General features: G+C 28.3%; 2 protein-coding genes across 8 annotated transcripts; both read left to right on the top strand.

Annotated features, from left to right (window-relative positions):
• Positions 1-8,312: 8,312 nt before the first annotated feature.
• LOC113867013 (SPX domain-containing membrane protein At4g22990-like) lies at positions 8,313-16,178 on the top strand. 7 transcript variants are annotated; one of them, XM_027501920.1, is made up of 12 exons: positions 8,313-8,612; positions 8,708-8,814; positions 9,317-9,395; positions 9,524-9,644; positions 9,865-10,176; positions 10,267-10,371; positions 10,510-10,964; positions 11,300-11,601; positions 12,935-13,107; positions 14,168-14,358; positions 14,605-14,738; positions 15,542-16,024. In XM_027501920.1, exons 3-12 carry the CDS (start codon positions 9,343-9,345, stop codon positions 15,778-15,780), a joined length of 2,085 nt encoding a protein of 694 aa, XP_027357721.1. In that variant the 5' UTR covers positions 8,313-8,612; positions 8,708-8,814; positions 9,317-9,342; the 3' UTR covers positions 15,781-16,024. The 7 variants fall into 7 exon arrangements, with proteins under 7 accessions (XP_027357721.1, XP_027357717.1, XP_027357719.1 ...); XM_027501918.1 differs by having other exon boundaries at positions 8,383-8,612; positions 12,932-13,107; positions 15,542-16,135; XM_027501919.1 differs by having other exon boundaries at positions 8,403-8,612; positions 9,322-9,395; positions 12,932-13,107; positions 15,542-16,123.
• A 4,740-nt stretch (positions 16,179-20,918) lies between these two features.
• LOC113867724 (UDP-glycosyltransferase 13-like) lies at positions 20,919-22,291 on the top strand. Its single transcript, XM_027503167.1, has one exon. The coding sequence runs from the start codon at positions 20,954-20,956 to the stop codon at positions 22,289-22,291; it is 1,338 nt and encodes a 445-aa protein (XP_027358968.1). The 5' UTR covers positions 20,919-20,953.
• Positions 22,292-23,099: the final 808 nt, after the last annotated feature.

Here is a 23,099-nt window from a genome sequence, read left to right as displayed (position 1 = left end):
CTCATTTTCATATAAGAAAAAAATTTACTTAAAAAAGAACGTGATTTAGTGTCACCTCAACCTTTTTATGAGTCAATTAATTTGACTTTAACAAATTTTAACATTATAATAAAATTTTAACAAGTGTACCCATCGAGAAGTAATAAAAGATTCTTAAATTAAGTTTCCGAAATATCGTTCCACAAGGATTGATTTCTAATTACTAAGAATTTTCTAATTCAATTGTTTAAGTTTCAAAGATACGAGATTAATTAAAAATAATAATTTATAAAATCAATTATAAAACTAAGAGTAAGGAATACAATGTACGTCTTGGTTAAACTTATTGGAGAGGAACCTAGGGTGTATGAGTTTTCTCATTCAATCCTTTATGTTATTTTTCTGTTTAACTCTAAATCTGATTTTCTTGTGATTACCAATCATTCATACAAATACTATTAATAACTAATAGTCATGCAATATTAATATTCTTTTCTCTAAATTAACATCCCCAATGGTCATGCAAGACATCAATTTGAGAAAGCTTAAGGAACTTATGAACTTGTTAATTTAACAACGATTAGAAGAGAAAAATTAGTTTGGTCCACCTAATCTTTTGTCTCGTTTTATCCTATAGATCTATTAATTAACCGAGGTACGGTCGCCTGACGATATAATTAATTAGGATTAAGAGAGAAGCATAATAGGATAAAATCTAATCACGAAACGGAAATCAAATTTAGATTCAAACGTCAAAATCCCATAAATTCATGAATAATAGTTCTCATAGCCCTAACTATGGACTTAGTTACTCATGCTAAAGAAAAGAACTAAAACAATCATAAACAAAGCCATAAAGAAAAGCAAACTAGAATAAGATGAGTTCCCGGTCTTCAAGTACGATCACTTGAAGCTCTAATTCTCGTCAAGCATGTGCCAAGGATCCCGTGCAACAGAGACGAGATCATATGTATTCTCGAGCCAAAGTCAAGATAAAAACGGTGTATATCCAATGATGCCTCTGATCTTTTCTTTTATAGGTTTGAAAACCCTAAAAACTCTAATTAATTGGGCTTCCCGCAAATGAGTACGATCGTGCAAGGCCTTAAGTACGACCGTGCATGGGTTCAAAGTACCCCCGTGCTTATTGAATGGGTCTGGGCGTGCTGACTGTTGGGAAGCTCTAATCTTTCATCAATTTAGGCCCATAATGCACCAAAAATCTACTTGCGGTCTCTTTATACTAAATTGCACAATTAATATACAAATTAGTGTAAAACTCAAATAGAATAAAGGTCAAATATGAATATATAGACTGTAAAAGTGAGCCTAATTACAGACTTATCAGCTCTCGACACAAACAAAGCAACAATATCATTTAAAACTAAGTTCAATTGCAACAATTTCATCCTGTCAAAGTTTTAAGACAAATTCTAGCAAAACACAATGAAAATATGCAAAAATAGAGACTCAAAATGTTCGGTGCAGAGAAGTTGACATTCCACTCATTGTCATATAAGAAAAAAAATTTACTTAAAAAAGATCGTGATTTAGTGTCACCTCAACCTTTTTATGAGTCAATTAATTTAACTTTAACAAATTTTAACATTATAATAAAAGTTATTAGTTACATTAAAGTGTTTGACCTTTGACAAAGTTAATAGTTAACAAATATATTTTTAAACATGAGAAACTAAATTATCTTATGCTTATAATTTTACGAACTAATTCGAAGGATTATTCTTAATTTTACTATACAATTACTCTTTTAAAGTATTTTTTTTATAATGTAACTGATTTTTTATAATATAACAAATAATTATGATTTATTTTTAAATAATAATAATAATAAAAGCTTAACACTTTAATTATATAAAATTTAAAAACTCTACAAAAAATTTGTGTAAGTCATAATCGTAGAGTTTGACTTAAGTTTTTCTTTTTTTACTTAATTAAATTTTTTATCACCTTACTTGTATGGTTGTTCAATTTTAGTCCTGTAATTTTTAATTAGAAGATTTTAATTTTTATATTTTTAATTTATCAAAATTTATTAATTTATTAAGTTATCATCTATTTTTAAATATATGATAATATAAACGCTGACAATATAAATGTTGACAATACTGAGACGTTAAATTGTAAAATTTAGTAGTTAATTAATTATTTAAAATTTGAATTATTTGATTTTAATAAAACTACACGTAAATTAGCTTACGTGTTATGAATACAAAATTAGAACCCTTTCTTTCATATTAGAATAAGTCGGATTACACATCAAATTTGGCAATACACATTATCTTTAATTATTTTTAAAGGCATAATAAGATTTATTTATTTAATTATTGAGGAGTTAAATTCATTATTTTTAATTTAAATAACTTAAAAATCTCGTGATCTTATCCCCTACTTTTCATTGTAATTTTTTCCTCCTCTCCCTCTCATACCTAAATAATGCATTAAAGATGTGATTTGGTTCCTGTTTAAGAAGAATGCGTAGTGAGGTTGGGTTTCCCAACATTGGTCTCCAGCATGCAGCTTATCAACAGTAGGTACAGTTGCTCATTTGTCATTATTCATTTATTGCACTAATTTAATCCTAAAGTTTCTCAGCCACCTGCAGAGTTTCGAAAGCTTTTTGTCTACATGCTTTAGAAAAAGGTTGCAGAATGGAGATTTGGAGATTGCTACACATGCTTCAGCCGAAACCTTTTGTGGCTCTATTACTGGTGGGTCACTCTGTTCTCTCTTTGATCTCCACGTATTTGGTTTTGCTACAAATTCTGATCAATGTATCTGCCATTTGGCGTTGTTCAATTGTTTTGGTAGTTGGTGGGGTATGACTCGGATCAAATGAAAGCTCTGTTAATTTAAAAGAATAATAACTGCCACACCTATTCACAAGTTAATTTTATATGTATTTAACACCAAATTAAAGTTAGTTTATTACTTGTTGCACATGTTATTTATTAATTAAAGTTAAAATTCTAATTTCAATTAATAAGCATTATAACGTGTAAAAATACTTATAAAATAATATATAAGTTTTGTTTTATATTTATATAATCTACTTAAATAATATATAAGTTCTAATTTCTGTATGTGAACACTTTCATTTTCACAAAAAGTGTGTAATAATGTTTTAAGTACTACATGCGTGCATTAAATGTTATTATAATTTTCTGGTTTAGTATATTTGGATATTTGCTTTAGTCATTTATTTAATTTTTATAATTTTTAATATGCATCAAATGATATTAAAAAATCATTATATTTTCATATTTACATTTTTTTAATTTTTAATATGCATTAAAAGATATTAAAAAATCATTATATAAAAATATTTTTTACATAAAAATATTAGCAAAAGATAATTATTTATATAAAAATAAGAAAATTTCGCCCTTCTTTTTTTCATTTGGTATGAACTAACTATGAGCACATAATGGTATCATGCTATCGTCAATATATAAATCTTCAATATAATCGTCACAGCAACTTATATTCTCTAGCTACCACAAAAGTACTTTCAGGTCATAATTAAGGTAGTACCTACCGCACACTTTTGCCTGTTTGATAATCCTCTGTGATCATTGACTTATCTTCAATATAATCGTCATTTCACTTCCCACCATTTGTGATCATCAGGAGTCCAACAAACCATAATTAGCACGGAGTTTATAAGAGAAGCTGTTTTGGGATTGATTCTTTCAATTTTTTTAATGTATATTAAAGACGATAAAAAATTTTAATTAATAATAAAATTTATTTGAAAATTATAGTATCTCATATTATTAATATATTAAATTTTATAAAAAAAATTAGTAAAAAATATTACATATACAATTTTTATTGTGTATCCTTATGTATATATTAAAAAAAATTATTTTTTTTGCTTCATAAGTTGTTAAACCAAAAGTAACTTATGCTTTGGAGGTGGTTAAATATCCTTTTCTAATAGACAATCAATCAAGGAGTGTCCATATACATATTGTCCTTGAAAACTTCAATTATGGTCAAGAATGGTTTCAAGATTAGCTGAAATTGAGCATTTGAATCTCTCATATGAGTGCATGGCTATGTATGATAGTTGGCACGGTTCGTGTACTCTATAAATGGTTTTATGACATGGTTTAGGATGTTTATGGTCTACCTAAACATAATTTAACAGGAATCTACTGGTGGCTAAGTGCTGTTCTTTTTTTTTTTTTTTTTAATTTGATTTGGTATTTACTTTTTAACTAGTGCACGTGTTTATTTATTTATAGTATGCATGGTGTCATCAATAGATCAAGTATATAATAAAAAGTCTTGCTAATCATTGTCTTAAAGTACTGATTAAGGAATTAAAACAATAAATTTGTATTAAGATGTACGTTGGATTGATTAAAAAAACATAGGAGCAGATATACTTGTTATGTTTTCACATTCAAATTATCTATAAATGAAGTAGCATTTCACGTGTAGTGCATTGTATGAATATAAACAGAAATAAATAAAATTTAAAATTATATGTTTTGAATTAAATAATAAAGGTGTAGTTCACAATGTATTTAGACACCTCATTGACATTGCTGAGGGGTGAAGGAAATGGTGGAAGTTTGATATAGGTCAACTTTACAATTTACAGAAAGATAAGCGTTTATCAATTTATCAGGTTACCATTTTTAAAATCTCAACGCTTACTTATAACTTATGTTAAATCAATGGCTATGTTATATGATTCATCAGTGCACATGAATATTCCTTGAGCACCGCAAGAGTTGCCCCAAAAGTAAAGTGCAAGAAAATGTGTGGTTTAAAATAAAGAGAGCAAGAAATTAAATGGAAAAAAAGAGAGTAAAATATAAAACAGTAAATTGCATGAACGATATATAAAATAAAAATAATTCCAAATAAAGGCTGATGAAAAATCAAGGGGCTTTGGAAGATAAATTTGTAAGAAATATTAAAATGCAAGAAATGTAAGGAAATTTAAATTGCATCAATCATAAAGTAAATTATAAATACAAAAAAATAAAAACTAATGAAAATTGATCCAAATGACAAGCGTTTTGGTATTGCATATCCAAAATTTTGGATTCGAATCCAATACTCACAAAATATAACGAGTACAAAAATACAATATAAATATTCATTATTTACACTAATATAAATAATATATATAATTAAAATTTTAAATAAAATTTTTTTCTTAAAATAATTTACTGTATTTTATTTGACATTAAAAATGATTTTATTAATAATTTTGTATATTATTTAAAGTATTTTTAAAATATATTCTTTCTTTTTGTAATGATAATTATGCTTTATCAGTTCATAAAAAATATATTAAAAATGTATATTCTTTTTGTTAACGAATTACGAGGTAACAAGTACATGCATGAGGATTTAGTTAGCTAGCAGGCATGATATTGTGAATCAAAGTTATTTAACTTTTGAAACTAAGGTTTTATAAATTTATTTTTTTCACATAATGCCACGTTATATTATTTTTTTAGTGAAATATGTTTCTCTTTTCACTTCTAATAAGAGTGAAATATACTCTTTAAAGTAAGAGTACGTGAATTTATTGTTTTTTATGTTCTTTTATAAATGGTAAAAAAAATTAAAATATTATCTCTTAATATAGTTCTATTTAATATAATAAAATATTTATTAAATAGAAAAACTAATATGAATGAAAAACTAATTGATAAAGAGTCTTATACATTTATCCTTTAGATTACAAATTCTTAAAAAATATAATAAAAATAATATGAATTTAATTAAAAAGGATTGACAATGTACACGTTTATGATTATCATGTAATGATGATAATATCAGTAAAAATTATTTTTTAATATGCATGTAAAAGTTTTACTTCTCGTGTACTTTTACTGACTGAGATATTGTATAACTTTAAAAAGGAACAATGCATCAAAATCAAATTACATGTACAAAATTTTTTTAGAGTAATTTAAAAATTCTTATAAGTATATTCAATAAAATTTTATACAAAAGTAAAATTAATAATTATATCATGCATTACATTATTTTAACATATTATATGTTATTAAAACATGAATAAATATCAATTATAACATATTAACAAAAGGGTACTAAACGTTCATGTCATACTAATCCACGGAAGCTTTTTATTAAGAGTGAGAAAGATTGATTCCAAACGAATAAAAAATTAAAGTTTATCTAAAAATAGAAGGAAACACTAATTGCATTGAAATGAAATGATTTTTAAATTTCTAATTCAATCGTAAATATAAGTTAAAGTTATTTTAAAATGCAGCACCATCCCTTTTCTTAATAGTTTAGCATCAGCAGAATAAAATTTAAACAAGTTGAAATAAGTTTAAATAATTGCTGTAGAAAACGAAGTTAACGGTTTAGTTAAAATAATGTGAGTTGTGGTTGGGAAAAGGAGAAAGCAATAATGCAAAAATGGGTGGAAGCAGTCATAATTTGTCCATATATGTGATGTGATATGAGAAGTACTTTATTTTTGAAAGACATCTTTCTACAATAATTCATAAAAAGAATTGCATTTATTAGATGCATTTAAATACATATGTAGTTTTCATAGGAAAAGTTACGCAACATGCTTATCTTAATATATATAATATGAGTCTCTTACACATGGTTAAAAAGATATATAACAAGATTTAAAAATATTTATTATCACTTTTCATTTAAATTTTTTATTCAAATATTTTAAATTTAATTATACAAAATAATACTTTATATAAAAAATAAATATTATAAAATAATAATTTTTATAAAATACAAAATTAATTAATTCAATTATTACATCATATTATATTATCTTCATCATCATAATATGTATATCAAATTTTACATAATTTATGTATTTATAAATATGTTACTTAAATTTTAATAATATTTATATTTTAAAAATTTATAAAATTTAGTCTTACACTTGACGCATTATTTAATTTGGTTCTTCCATAAAAAAAAATGTTACAATTGTGCCGCTACATGAATAAATATTTTATATTAATTTTTGCCACTTAAATATGTGTTGAGATATTAAATAGAGGGACCAAACGTAAAATATGATCAAAATATTAATTTTTAGTAATAGAAATTAATTTATAAATAAAAATAACTTGTATTATAATTCAATTTTTCTTTAGAATATATTTATTTTTTACTAACAAAAAATTATTTCATTTACAATATTTTGTTAATTTGAGTTTTTAGTTTCTTAAAATTTTGTGATGTTTTTCATTAATATCTTATTTTTTAAAATAAATTTATTTTTTATTTCTATTTAGAGTATACATATTAATATTTTATAATTGATATTTATTTACAAATTAATTTTTATAATTTTATATTTTAATCTTTAAATATTTTTTTTATATTTTGATCCCTTTCATCAAATAAGTTAATAGATTTTAATGGTAAAAACTAATTCTAAAAATATTTACTAAGGACTAGATTATATTTCTTTTGTACAAAAATTAAATTGATTTTAAATATAAAATTAAATTTATAATTTAAGCTTTTAAAATATAATATTCTTTAAAATAGAGTAATATGATAAAGTATCCATTGACACACATGCACACATAATAAAATATGGTATTTATTAATTTATTATTTTATATCTCTAAATATACATTTATTTATTTATTTTATTATAATTATATAATCCTCATCATTTAATTACATTAACTTTACAATATTTAGCTTAATTTTTGGCTTTTTTCCCATTAAATAGAAATTAAATATAATTTAAAAGTTATTAAAATAAAATATCACTTTAATTAATACTTTTTTCTTAAAAAATATATTATATAATAAACTTATTTTAATATTATTTTCAAATATCTGACATTTGATAAATGTAAAATAGCATTTATAAGAGTTTGTGCAAGAGGAATGGGATGAGTTTATTTTTGTCCTCACGGGTTTCAAAATCTTGAGAATTTTTTTTCTAATACTCGAATTAAAACTCCATAATATATGTAACAAAATTAAATCAACTCAATTTATTAACAAAATATACTAATTTTAATATTATGTATAATTAAGCCATAAAAATATAAAATGAAGTAAAAGTGTTTTATAATAATATTTAAAATAAATAATAGCAATATATAAAAAATATATATAATAGCATAATATATAAATAATTATTTGTTAAACTTGTAAATATTATTATTAATACATAATTTTTTAAAAATATAAAATTTATATAAAAATAAATTCATCAAATCATATTGAGAAATTTAAAATATAACTTAAGTTTATTTAAAATATATCAAATTTAATTTTTAATATATAAATCTTTCAAACTTAAACCTGAGGTCACTGGAGTCTGTGGTAAGGGCTGCACCATACAACGATACACTCCAATTTTTATTTTTACTTTTTTCTGTTGAAAGATACTTGAAATTAAAGCATGGCGGCTAATAAAACGCTGAAGCACACGGAATCTGTTTCTCATCTCTATCCCATTACTCATTTGAGGCTCCTCTCTTGCAAATCTTTCTATTTTCTTCTCAATCACTTTCTTTCTTCTTTTCAATAGTAAAATTAACTGCAATCATTATTTTTCCTAATTTATTGTTTTGAATGATCAATTCAAATATATTGTGAAATTCACTTTGGTAAGTCTTTCATTTTCATTTCCTATTATTATTAATTTATTGTTATTGGTATCTCGTGTCATCATTGTTGATTATAATATTCTGATTGTTGTTAGTGCTCTGTTTGATGATTGCCAAAGAATCTTTCACAAAATTGAAAGGAAGAAACACTAAAAAATAGAGATCGTGTTTTCGTTTCTGAGCTGGAAACAACTGAACTCTGGTGTGACTATTCGATTCAATCTCAATTTTTTAACATTTTAAAAATTTTTTATTCGGTTTTTATTCGAATTATCTCTTTCTTTTTTGCTATGTTTAAATTTTTTTTAGTATGGGTGTTTTGGAACGTTTGTTCTGTCGTGTTTGTTTATTGATAGAAGTAATATGTTATTGAGGTGGGAATGTCGAAGTGGGGGTGCAAGATTCGTATGCTGTAAAGCTTAATTTTTAGTTGCCAGCAATTCAAAATTGTTGTAAAAATAGTAAGTAGCATTTTAATTTTAAGCCTTTGATGATGTGTTTGGGCCTTGAAATGGGGTAGCTTATCCATGGTTTTTAGCAATTTTGTAGAAAAAGAAAAAAGATCGCAAGTGTTGTGTTTTGCCTGATGAAAATATTTTTTTTCTGAACTGAACTTCTTATGGTGTTGAAGAGTTTGGTTTGGATATAATGAGTTATTTGTCCCTTCTTGATGTTAATTGATTTAGTGTGCTTTGATTGTTTAGCATAGCTTTCACTGTTGCTGGAAGAGATGGTTGCTTTTGGGAAAAAGTTGAAAGACAGACAAATTCAAGAATGGCAAGGGTAAGTGTGTATGTATGTATTTGCTCTTGCTTTGAGGGTTAGCAACTTCCTAGTTGATTGTTAGTCCCCTGTTAGTGTTGCTTTGGGTTCATAGGTTTGCTTTTTTCTTTTTTTTTTTTTTGTTATAGATATTACATAAACTACAAACTTATGAAGAAACGAGTCAGACAATATGCCCAGCAAATTCAACTTGGAACACAAGATCGGCGGCATGTACTCAAGGATTTCTCGCGAATGCTGGATAATCAGGTTTTACTGTTTTCTTTGTTGAATGCTTAATTATGTAATACTGGATGAAGGTTGAGCCCTTACTTTTAATTCTTAAATTAGACTGTGCTTATATGAATCAATGAAAGTGATTAATTCGAGTAGAATGACTCATCAAACAGTGTTTTTGCTTTTTGCAGTATGTTTGGAATCTTTTGAGTTTCACATTTGTTTCAATCACTTTCCTTTGGTTGCAATTCAGATTGAGAAGATTGTCCTTTTCCTGTTGGAGCAACAAGGGCTCTTGGCAAGCAGGATAGCAAAGCTTGGAGAGCAGCGTGATTCTCTTCAGGAGGAGCCTGAAATAAACAAAATAATTGAACTACGAGAAGCATATAGAGCAGTGGGACAAGATCTATTAAAGCTTCTCTTTTTTGTAGAGATCAATGCTGTTGGTTTGCGTAAGATATTGAAAAAGTTTGATAAACGCTTTGGCTATAGATTCACAGATTACTATGTCAAAACTCGTGCTAACCATCCTTATTCCCAGCTGCAACAAGTGTTCAAGCATGTGGTAATATGTTTAGTTCAAGCATGACCTTTACAGCAGAATTATATATAATTTTGAAGAATGTATATTGACCAATGAATATGGAATTTGCAGGGATTAGGAGCTGTTGTGGGAGCCTTATCTCGTAATCTCCATGATCTTCAGGACCGTCAAGGAAGCTACTTATCAATCTATGATCAGCCCTCTCTTCCTCTCCAGGTTCTTGCATTTACTTTGCTCCATCATTCACTTAATTTCGTTATGTTCTTTCTAAGTGTTCTCAGGTATGGTACTGGTTAGGGTGCAGCACAAGGTTGGTGGTGATTTTTCATCAAATATACTTGGTCTTATATGCAGGATCCGGTCGTTGATTCGATAAACGCAGCTGTTGATAGGTTAACCAACTCAACAAACTTCCTTAACTTTCTTGGGCAACATGCACTCATTATGCAGGAAGAGCTGCCTACTCCTACTGAAGAACATGTTGACAATCAAAGATACCATTTTATGTCACTTCTCCTGAACTTGGCAAACACCTTTTTGTATATGGTCAATACTTATATTATTGTCCCTACAGCAGATGATTACTCTATGAGCCTTGGGGCTGCACCAACAGTTTGTGGGATTGTGATTGGGGCAATGGCTGTCGCACAAGTGTTTTCATCTGTGTATTTTAGTGCATGGTCAAACAAATCATACTTCAGGCCTCTTGTATTCAGTAGTATAGTTCTTTTTCTTGGAAATGTCTTGTATGCCTTGGCATATGATGCTAAATCAATATGGATTCTCTTACTTGGTCGCCTTTTCTGTGGGTAAGCTATCTTCCTTTTTCTTTATCTTCCTCCTGTCATTACTTGATGAGCATAATTGATCATACTCTGTCTCACCTATTATCTTATCACAATTTTCAGTGGTTCAGAATAAGACACCTCATAAAATTGACTCCAAGGGAAAAGTTAATCCTAATTGAAATTAAAAAAGGACATAAAGTTGGTTTTAAAATAGGGATTAATATACCTTTGTTTTGATGGTACATTTATGCTTGACTTGAGTTGTATATTCACTGATTGTCATCACGGTAGGAGTTATGAGGTACTAGTTGCCTCAAGACTTTTTCTGGCTGACAAACACTTGATTATTATTGCAGATTCGGTTCTGCCAGAGCTGTTAACCGACGTTATATCAGTGATTGTGTGCCATTAAAAATCCGCATGCAAGCATCAGCAGGTTTTGTTAGTGCTAGTGCTCTTGGAATGGCTTGTGGTCCTGCATTAGCTGGCATACTGCAAACTAAATTTAAGATTTACAAGCTTACCTTCAATCAGAATACCTTGCCTGGGTGGGTTATGGCTGTAGCTTGGCTGATATATCTAATATGGTTGTGGATCACTTTTAAGGAACCTTCTCATGAAGTTGAAGAAAATCATGCACCGCATCAATCAAATGATGGTACTTTACTTATATTGCATCAACTCGTTGCTTATTGTTTAAATATTTTTTTAGTGTTCTTGTACAATTAGTCATCTAATTTCACTGTTGTGACAAATATTCAATATCCGTAGGAACTTTTTGATTCCTGAAGTTTTTGGCTTCTAGTTTCTAAAAATCATGAGTCCATTTTTCATCCTGGTTATTAGTTTATTTTGAGGATCTTAAATTTAAAAATAAATGAAAGTAGTCCATAATCATAGTATATCATATTGCTCATGAAACTTTTGATGAAGTGTTGACTGCATGGATCAAATGATGCCATTGTCATGTGCAGAGAAACCAAGTTTTAGAAAGGTCATTTATATCTTGGTCTTTTTTAATGGTTTATCATGGACTTTTCTTTGGTCTTCCTAAACCTCTATTTTTTGGGCTATTCTCTGTCTTATGGACTTTTCTTACCAGGTTGTCTGTTAGTTTTCTGATATCCTCACATGATCAAACCATCTGTTAGGTGCAACTCTGTTTCAATAGGTCCTACTTTAGCATGTTCTCTCTAATATATTTAATCCTGAATTACTTGAATGGTTAATTTGGTTGGGACTTAAAAAAATCATCAAGTATAGGTTTCTGTTTTTTAAAATGGTAGTTAACATGCCATTACTATGACTTGAATTGGCGACCTGTTCCTATCCAGTTCTTTAGAGTTTTATTTTTGAATTTCTATTAGAAACAGTTGTGAATGAATCAATGACCTCTCCTTGTCCTTGCTACTTTATATTACACTAGAGTATTTTTTGAGAACCTTAATAACCTGTTTCTGTTTTTATGTATAGTCTTTAGCTCAGTGGAGCTCTGTGAATTTTACCCTTATTTTGTTGAGTCTTAATTTATATTTGTTCTGAATTTTGACATGTTCCTTTTCAGTTCCAATATCTGTAATAGCAACTTGCTATGTATTTTGTTGTCCTTTGATATTCTACATGATACACATAAGAACTACTAAAAATGTCAAATTGAAGAAATCAGCCTTAAAATCTTAAGACTTTAAGCAATAATCTCTATATGATATCTCTTTGGAATACTAGCAAATTGGTAATTCTGCTTCCAAAATATTATACTGTACAAATCAATGGACAAACATAGGTAATAGTTCTAGCTATAACTGAGTCATGTATAAATGAGGGAGGTGCTTGTCTATCAATCCCTTCAATATTTATTAAAATCATTTATGGTTTCATTATTATTTTATATCATGTCGTAGTTGTGTGTATTTTCTTTTTATACGAGTTTTATTATTCTGTTGAGCCTCAGTACAAGTAATGGAAAATGACACCTTTTCCCTGTATAGAAGCAAACAGTGCACTTGAAAAAGGCCTAAAACAACCATTGCTAATTAGTTCAGAGGATGGGGTGGATGAAGATGCTGACCAAGATTATGATGATAGCGAAGAAGCTCTAGAGGAATCTCGCCAACCAGCCAATTCAATGGCATCAGCATACAGACTCCTTACCCCTTCCGTAAAGGTTTGTAAGCAACTCGCTGTCACCTCTAAGATATTGGATCTCTATCAATTAATATTGATTTCATTGGATGTGTTAAGTTTTAAGTCCTTTTTAAATGTTGAGATGGAAAACTGGTTTATTGATGTGGGAGTGACACATGTACGGTCCTGGATGAGTATGAAAGACTTGTTATTTGTAGAAATTATACATGAGAAATTAAGAGAACTGAACTGCTAATTGCGTTTTACCTATACTAGCTAGTTTCTGACAGCTCACAAACTTGTGAACTAGACTTGTATCTATAAGAGAGATAATCCTCTTTTCAAGTTTGGAATGTAATAATTTAAATTTATATAATAGTTAACATCATATATGACTACATTCCATAGGTACCTCGTGGCTAACACACAGTACATTTGGCTTTCATAAACTATTTTTACACTTGGATAATTTAAATTTGAAGGTTATATTAACTCTTAACTTTTCAAATTTGAAGAAAAACACTAGGTATGAATTTGGCTTTCAAAGTAGTTGATCTTTGAATAGGATCAAATGGCTTAAAAAGATAACCGGCATCTCCAGTTTTTACATTAGATCAAATATGAGCAAAACAAACTAGAGAGACATGTGGATGAGATGGTTTTGCGGAGGTTACTTGTCTCTTCAACATGCAGTAGAAATACATCCAACAGAGTTAATTACTACTGTTACTTTTTCTTTACATGATTTCCATTTGTTAACTGTTTGGGATGCATCATGGCTTTTTGCTGCATTGAACTATAAGTACATACTCAAAATAATTGCATATCTAAATCTATGATACTATAGTTTGTAGATACCTATGGCTTTATCATGTTTGACTTACCGCACGAAAGTGCTGCTACATTTGTAGAATGGGCACTTTCTTATGTCATGCAAAATTATTTGGACATCAAATATATCTTGAGACGATGAATGCCTTTTAATCAATGAGCTTATTGACTACCATTTTGGATAATTTAAGATTTCTTCTTATGATTAGAAAAAAAATATTGGGATAGTTAAAACATATTACCTGACCAAATTTGTCTAACATCTCCAGGTTCAGTTATTGATATATTTCATGCTCAAATATGCAATGGAGATTTTGCTATCGGAATCTAGTGTCATCACAACCTACTACTTCAACTGGTCAACAAGCACAGTTGCAGTTTTTCTTGCTTGCCTTGGCTTGACAGTTCTTCCTGTAAACATTGTTGTTGGAAGCTATATAAGCAACTTGTTTGAGGACAGGTAATGTCTAGTTAAACTCATCCTTCATTAGATTGTCATCCATCTCTGGTTGGATTTTTGCTGAAAGATGTATATTTACATATAATCATGTTGATACTTAATAAAAATGAGAAGAAAAAAAGTCTAGAGATTTGGATCCTCACTTTGTCTCTTACGAGATCCTTTTTAGGCCTTAAATTGTTGAAAAATTGAAATATTTTGCATATGCGTCTGGGAGATTTACATTAATTTTTTAATCTGTTTTAGGCAAATTCTGTTGGCATCAGAAATTATGGTTTTACTAGGCGTTCTACTGAGTTTCCATATAATCATTCCCTATTCTGAGCCACAATACATCTTTTCGGGTCTCCTTTTATTTGTTTCTGCAGAAGTACTCGAAGGTAAGATCTTATTTTGCTTTACTATACTACTATTTATGATTATAGACAGTGTTTAAGCTTAATCTATTTCTAAAAAGATATCAAAGCCTCTCTGTCTAGGGTACGTGTATTCTGTATAAAACTTGGACAATCCTTTTCTCTTGTACAAGATTTTGGATTAAGTTAGCCCACTACGTTTCATCCCATTTAGTGAAATTACAAAATTTCTGTATCAAAACTGATATTGATAAAACATTTCTAACTTTAGCATCTGGAACAGTATTATAGAGGCAATAAGAGCATGCGGTTATTTTTCACTCATCTTTATTCTGTTAAATTCCTGAATCTCTTTGATGTTGTACAATTATAATTATCTAATATGTTTTTTAAGTATGTATTTTGTACACTAGACTGTCCTATATTTTCTGTTTCACTTTTTTTTATTACCTTTGGGCCATACACCACATCTGTTAATGGGTTCCCACCTTTCTGTTTTAAAAACTAAATGACAAGACATTTCATGGAGGAACATGAAATGAGTTTAGGCTTTGGACGGCTCAATATTTGTCCATTATATCGTTTCATGAGAGTACATAATCTCAACTGTATAACAGGTGATTAGATGGTCATTTAGACCTGAACTACATAAACATTGCCATTATTGATGCAAGTTTGATAAGGACAGTTCTTATTCCTTGCATACACAGGCATCAAAAGAATTTTGGTGGTGGTTATTGATGTAGTTTGTTTTTATCTTTTTTTTTTTTTCCTCAGTCCTGACCAGATTGTAATTGATTTGAATGCCCTTTTGACTATCATTCCAGGTGTCAACTTGTCGCTGCTGTCGCGAGTAATGTCATCAAGGCTTTCGCGTGGAACCTATAATGGTGGTCTACTTTCGACTGAGGCTGGCACAGTTGCTAGAGTGGTTGCTGATGCAACTATTACCCTGGCTGGATTTGTTGGTGAGAGTAGGCTCCTTAATGTGACCCTGCTTCCTTCACTCTTAATCTGCATATCCTCCATCATAGCAACTTGCTGTACCTACAATTCTTTATATTAAAATGGGAGGAGGCGAATATGCTCTTCAACAAGACCTCAGTCTCCTTACCAATTGGCTCTGCATTCTTTCTACATTCAATATTTTTGATCAATCAAGTCTTCAACGGCTCCAAAAAGTTGGAAAAGTAGCTAGGTTTATCACGGTAGGATGTCCAAATGTGAATTCTTAGTGGAATGGATTCATCAATTATCATTTCTTTTTGCTGTAAAGATTGTCTACTAATAACAAAATGAAATGTCTTTGGCAAAAGGATAGAACTTAAGCACAGTACCAAAGGTGTTTCTGGTATCTTTTTTTAATTAAAATTGGAGTTTTGCATTAATATTAAGTACCAATCTTTAATACTTGGATTACTAATGTAAATGTCTACTTTTAGTTGAAGAACAGCGTTAAAAACTCTTATGATATTGTATTTAAATATCGCTCTTTATATAAACTCTACTAAAAGCAGAGACGTAACTAATTTGAATTATTTGAAGTCTGTTTATGAAATATATAATCAGGTTAATTTACTAGAACAAATCAACTGAAATTTGGATTTTAGATTTGATTATATAAATGGTTCAAGTTCAATCTTAAAAGAGTTGGTGTTAAAAATTTATTAATTTCTTGTGGAATTTTATATATTTAATCACTGACAAAATTTTAATTCTAAAAGAAAATGTAGATAGTAATATATATTGTACTATTACAACTATGTTATTTATAAAATTGTGATGCAGTTGAGTCATATTATTAGGTGACATGAGTAGATCATCCGTTTAACTGAGATGTGAGAAATGTAGGCAGGAAAGCCGAAATATCTTTTATATGGATAATGTAAGTTAACGTAATGCCGTTCAGAAGAAACTCCCTCTCAAAGAACATACAAGAGAAGGGTCAAATATAAACAAGTTTTACTGTATGTAATTATATTAATCGATAAATTATAAGACTATATAAGAAGATGGTCCACGAATGTTTTACAAATTTTAAATCTTATCTATTTTTCAAAATAAAACAAAATAGATATATGCACATGATCTTGGCTTGTCCAAGCTGAAAAGACAAAAACCAAAGAAAGAAAGCACACGTGGTTGTCGTATTCAGCTGTGTATGAATACTAATTTCTTTTATGTTTTAATTACATAAGAAGTGATAAATGTTTTTATGTGACGTTTTTAATAGTTGTAATTTGTTTTTTTTTACTTTTTAAAATTCTATTTTAAATTCTTAATACTTTTTATTTTTTTCTACATTTATAATTTTAATTTAACTAATCATTCTTATTTATTTTTCTTAACATTAATTCTCAAAGACTCTTAAATTTTCAATGAAGAATAAATAAAACAAAATTTTTAACTTGTATCTAGGGACACACATACACAATAAAAATATATATATAGTAATTTTTATTAAAAATAATAAAATATTACAAAATTTAAGCAACGGTAACATTAAATATTATAATTTTTAATAAAATTTATGATTTTTTAAATTCTTAACGAGTGTAATTGAACATATATTAGAACAATCATAACTAAAATAATTAAAAGCATAAATAGAAATATATTACATGCAAAATTGATGAAAACCTGTTACGTAAAAAACTTTAAACTATAAAATATAAACAAAATGAAGAAAGTATAAAAATAGGATAAAAATTGCAAGGGAATATTCTACATTGACTCTTATTTCTCATTTTAACGTGTAAATAAAATTTACCTATTTAATTTAATTAAAAATTAATCAATTGTTGAAAATTAAAAAAAGAACGCATAATTTTTTCACATTCTCTATTTATTCCTTTTTTAATTTGGTGATCACAACCATACCTACAAAATTTTGAGATGTTTAAATACATTCATTACAGACTTGGTGTGTGTATCAGATTCTTTTCATTTCATTAATGATATATTTTATTGACATGATATTTTGTTTTTATTGTAGTCAAGGAAATAATTTCATGGAAATCCATTCTAATTTTTTAAAATTTAGATTTAGATTTAATAATTTTATTTTAACCCCTTTTTTATTTTGTATTTTTTTTTCATATTTTGACTTTTTTTCGCTAAAAACGATAAAAGGTGATAGAGAAGTAAAATTCTATGAAAATCTTTACTGCGTTACTATAATTAATGGCGTAACTCCCAATTTTGTAATTAAAAAATCTAAATGAAAATAAGTTATTCATTTATTTGAGTGTTTTATAAAAAAATTATAAATAAAAGTTAAGCATTTTTTTTTTTGGTTGAAAAGTATTATAACTGTCCAGAAGAATTTGAGAGGAGTACGTAAAGCAATAATAATAATAATAATAATAATAATAATTTTATATTATTATTTTTTTTATAGGCAAAATAAATATTATTAGAGAGAGTTCAAAGGGAACTCAAAACCCATATACACAGAAAAAAATTACTTACTTAGAGAAATAAAAAGCAAAAATATACTTATACAAAGCTAAAACAGATGCAATTTTGTAGATGCAAATACCACTTAGCTAACAAAATAGCTTCTTCCTTATTAATAAGTGATAGTCATTTTTAAGACCTCATAATAATAGAATCTAGGACTTCTCTCTCATCTAAAATACCATTAGAAAATACAATTTTATTTCTATTATTATTATTATCGATTTTTAAATACATGCATTTCACGTTGATTTTTCTTGCAATATTAAATAAAATTTATATCTCATCTAACATGATCACATTCAACAATCCCATACAAAATTGTATTAAATTATTTTGCTTTGTATAGAATAGACAAATAATCAAGAGTTCTTATATATAATTAACCTTGTACATTGATTAAAACTATCTGCAGGGAGGAGAGTTTCAAAACTTATTATTTAATCTATTTTACCATCATTTCTTTTTTAGCTTTTAACATTACTGTAGTTTCTAAAAATGAATTTAGTTTCAATTCATTAATTTTATAAAAATAGTTTTTGAGATTATTATATAATTTGAAATTGTTAAAAATAACATTTAAAAAAAAAACATGTCATATAATATTATGAAATATAAATTTACATTTGTTAATTTTTTTTATTAATGATCACAATAGGTATAATTTTTTATATTAATTATAACAAAAGTAAAATGTTTTTACTTATAATTATAATTAAATGACAATATAAAATAATTATTATAAATATTAGTTAAAATTATAATATATTAATAAAAATAAAAAATGTAATTTATTATTATTTTTATAAAAGGAAAAATAAATTTAACTACATTAAAATTTAGTTCCACGGATCAGGAATTATGGATCTATTATGGATCTCCGTCATTATCAATAACATGATGACCTAATAATTGTGTATCTTCGTTACTCTCAGTCTTTCTTTTCTGAACTTCAATGGCTTTCTTAGCTGATCACTCATCTTCTTCTCTATCTTTATTTTTCATATTGTTAGAAGCTTGGATGATATATAATTTGGCAAGGCTTGTCGATTATGTAGTTGCCACCAAGATTAATTGCATATTATAAACTAAGTCAATCATAATGTCTTGTCAACATTTTTTTAGTCCGATCCATTGATGGCCAAATTAGTATGACTATTTTTCATTTTATATTTTAATATTTGAAGTAAATTAATGATAAATAAATTATATTTAATTTTTTTAGAGTAAATCATGTTTAATTCATTTTAGAGTAAATTAAATTTTCTTTCTTCGAGTAATGTTTTAATTATACTCTCCTTTTATCTTAATTTAAAATATACACTTAAATATATTTATATTTAAGTTCAACTTAACGTAAATATTTTAAAATATATATATTTCATGATAATCGTAAACATTATTAACACTTAATTTTAAATATTTACTATAATTTTGTGACCTTAGAATATGGAATAAATAATTTAGATAAATTTTAAAGTTAACAATAAGTATATTTAAATTTCATTTTATCTCTTAAAAGCTAAAATATAAATATGATCCTAATTAGATATAAGTGAAGTTAAAAAATGAAAAGAAAAAAAAAAGAGGATAATATTTAGGAACTTACTCATAATCATTCATTACACTTAAAAAATCATTTATATAGAAAGACAAAAATATATTCATCTTTATTATCAAATAATTAGAAGTGTATAATTTATAATAAAAAGAGAGGAACATGTAATTTAAGAATTTTAAACAAACATTTGTAATTTACACCTACTTTTACGTGTATATTAAGTATTATGCAATCATATATATTTGACTATAAAATGCTGCTTACTTTTATTCTTGTCGTTGAATTCTTGGAAATTTACTAAAGCGAAGTGTTTTTTACATTTCAAATTTCTTGAGGGTAAGTTTTAAATTTTATCCTTGTCTTCTACACTTATTTTGTCTGGAGTAAAAGTATATTTAAAAAAAGTGGAGAAATGAGACTATTTTGTTTTGTTTTTTCCTATAAAAGTAGGTACAAATTTAAATGAAATTAAAAATATTATCAATTGCTTAATAATTAGTGTTGCAATTAGTTCCAATGATTCCCCAACATTTCAAATTGTAAGATAGATCTCCACCCAATTTCCGGATGCATTTTTCAAATAAAACCTTCTTCTAGATACATTCTGGAACTGCATAAAAGAAAGAAGACACCTCAAACCTTTGAAAATAGCATTAATGATGACATGTGCAATGACGCGGTGAAACCATTCACTCTTCCTTTCAGCATAAGGGTAATTATACTTCAATATTTAGTTAATGATATAATTAAAGATAAAAAAATGTTAAAAAAAGCAAGGATAATATAAAAATTGTTAACAATTGTTTAAAAAATAAAAAATATAATTAATGATGTGATATAAAAAGAATAAAAAAAAAGTATAAGAAAGTAAGGGGGAAAAATTATAAGAATTGTAAACACAACTGTTAAGGCAAGTTTTCTATACTTTTTCATACTTGTCAAATATGTCAACCAATGTAAACCAAGGGATACCCAACACATTTTTTTGTTAATTTCTACGCTTTCTTTATTCTTTTACACAATCAAAGTTTGGGTTCACCAATGACCATTTAGTTGTCATATCCCTTTCTCTAAGTCAAACATAAAAAAAATAAAGCATTCCCTTTCTTCCACAACATTTAAATCCTAAAGAAACCATCAAAACTCCCATAACCTCTTCTTCATACAATTAAAACCCAAACCCTATACCACTGTTTCATTCCTCTCCAAAATCACAAAAATGAAAAACACCATAATTCTATACCCTACCAATGGTTGGGGACACTTAGTCCCAATGGTAGAACTAGGCAAGTTCATCACCACCCACCACCATACAACCCTCTCAATCAAAATCCTCCTCCCTTCACCACCTAACACCGCCACCCTCCAATACATCGCTGCCGTCTCCGCCACCGCGCCGTCCATGACATTCCACCACCTTTCACCCTCCCAACACTTACTCTACGCCCTCCAATCCCTCATTTCACAATCATCCAAACCCAAAGCCTTCATCTTAGACTTCTTCAACCACTCCGCTACTGACGTCACGAAATTGCTCAACATCCCCACATACTTTTACTTCCCCAACGCCGCAAGTTGCGTTGCAGTTTTTCTCTACACGCCAACCCTTCACCACAACACCAAGAACGGATACACTCATTCCAATTACAATGACATGCTACGCCACATTCCCGGTTTGCCGCCGTTGTCGCCGGAGGACATGCCGGAGCCTCTCCTCGATCGCCGGAGCCGGAGCTACGAGTCATTTGTCAACATGTCAATGAAAATGAGGAAAGCTAACGGAATTATAGTTAACACGTTTAGTAAGCTTGAGAATAAAGCTTTATTGACGTTGGAGAATGGAGGTTGTGTGTTGGAAAGACATGATCCACGTGTTTTTTGTGTTGGGCCATTGGTTTCCAACGTTGGATTTGCAAACAACGATGATGGTGGTTGCTTAAGTTGGCTCGACTCACAACCGAGTGGAGCCGTTGTGTTTTTAAGTTTTGGAAGTTATGGAAGGTTCTCGAAGGTTCAGTTAAGGGAAATAGCGGTTGCGTTGGAGAGGAGTGGACGAAGGTTTTTGTGGGTTGTGAGGGACCCAATTGGGTATGAGAGAAGAGAATTGAGTTTAGAGGAATTGTTGCCAAAAGGGTTTTTGGAGAGAACAAAGGAGAGGGGAATGGTGGTGAAGAATTGGGCACCACAGGTTAAGGTACTGAGTCATAACTCGGTGGGTGGGTTTGTGACTCATTGTGGGTGGAACTCGGTGATGGAAGCAGTTTCTTGGGGAGTGCCGATGGTGGCGTGGCCTTTGTATGCGGAGCAAAGGTTGAATAAGGTGGTTATGGTGGAAGAGATGAAGGTGGCTTTGCCTTTGAAAGAGAACGAGGATGGGTTTGTTAGGGCAGCTGAGTTGGAGGGCCGAGTTAGAGAGCTTATGGACTCGGAGAAAGGGAGAGGGAAAGAGATCAGAGAAAGAGTATTGGGTGCGAGAAATGACGCTGTTGCTGCCCTCGGTCACAGTGGATCTTCACGGGTTGCTTTGGATGAGTTGGTTGAGTTGTGGACACAATGAGACTGAGTCAAAAGAGTGTTTTTTTTTTTTTGTAATTTATATATTATTTTCTTGTAATTTATTTTGGTCAACTCTGTGTTTTCATAATTGGTATACTTCACATCAAATATCATTGTTTTTCCTGCGAGAATTACTAAAATATATTATATTACAGCTTCTATAACTTTAAACAAGTAGTAGGAAACCATGGATCTCTTCCTCAAGAGACATTGCTTGCAATTGTGTCTACAAAAATGCTAGACAGTAGGCATTGTTATCTTTATTATTTATTAATATTGGAAACTAGCATAGGTTATTATAAGTCGAAAGTGACAGTGTGACTCATAACTCATAAAACAAAGTCATATTCTTCATGTTTGTTTATTTTTGTACTAGCACATATAAGTTGTATTATGTATATATATCTTTTAGAAACTACCGTAAGTTATTCAGTATTTTCTTTAATCGATATATACAAGTTAGAGATAAGATTGAGTTTATTTGTAAAAATAAAAATAAAAATATTTATATTAGATTAATTTAAAATATATGATGATACTAATTCATAAAGATTTAAAGTGAATAATCTCTTATTATTTTATTTTACAAATAAACTCATTTTAAAGATTTTTTTTTCAAAAGTTAGATACCGCATTTATGTCATTAGAAAAATAGAAGTATCACTTCACAAATATGACCAAGTTTTTTTTAAAAAAATATCATTAAAAAAAGTCCTACTTTTTATTTTAATTTTAATATTAACAGGAGGCTTATGAGCTGCTATAACGGTACGAGTGTTGCTTTTTTCTGATTGTAACTTTGAATCTTC

This window comes from Abrus precatorius, unplaced genomic scaffold (genome assembly GCF_003935025.1).
Source record: "Abrus precatorius isolate BTA unplaced genomic scaffold, Abrus_2018 Scaffold5, whole genome shotgun sequence".
Taxonomy (NCBI): domain Eukaryota; kingdom Viridiplantae; phylum Streptophyta; class Magnoliopsida; order Fabales; family Fabaceae; genus Abrus; species Abrus precatorius.
This window is presented reverse-complemented; position numbering and strand designations above follow the sequence as displayed.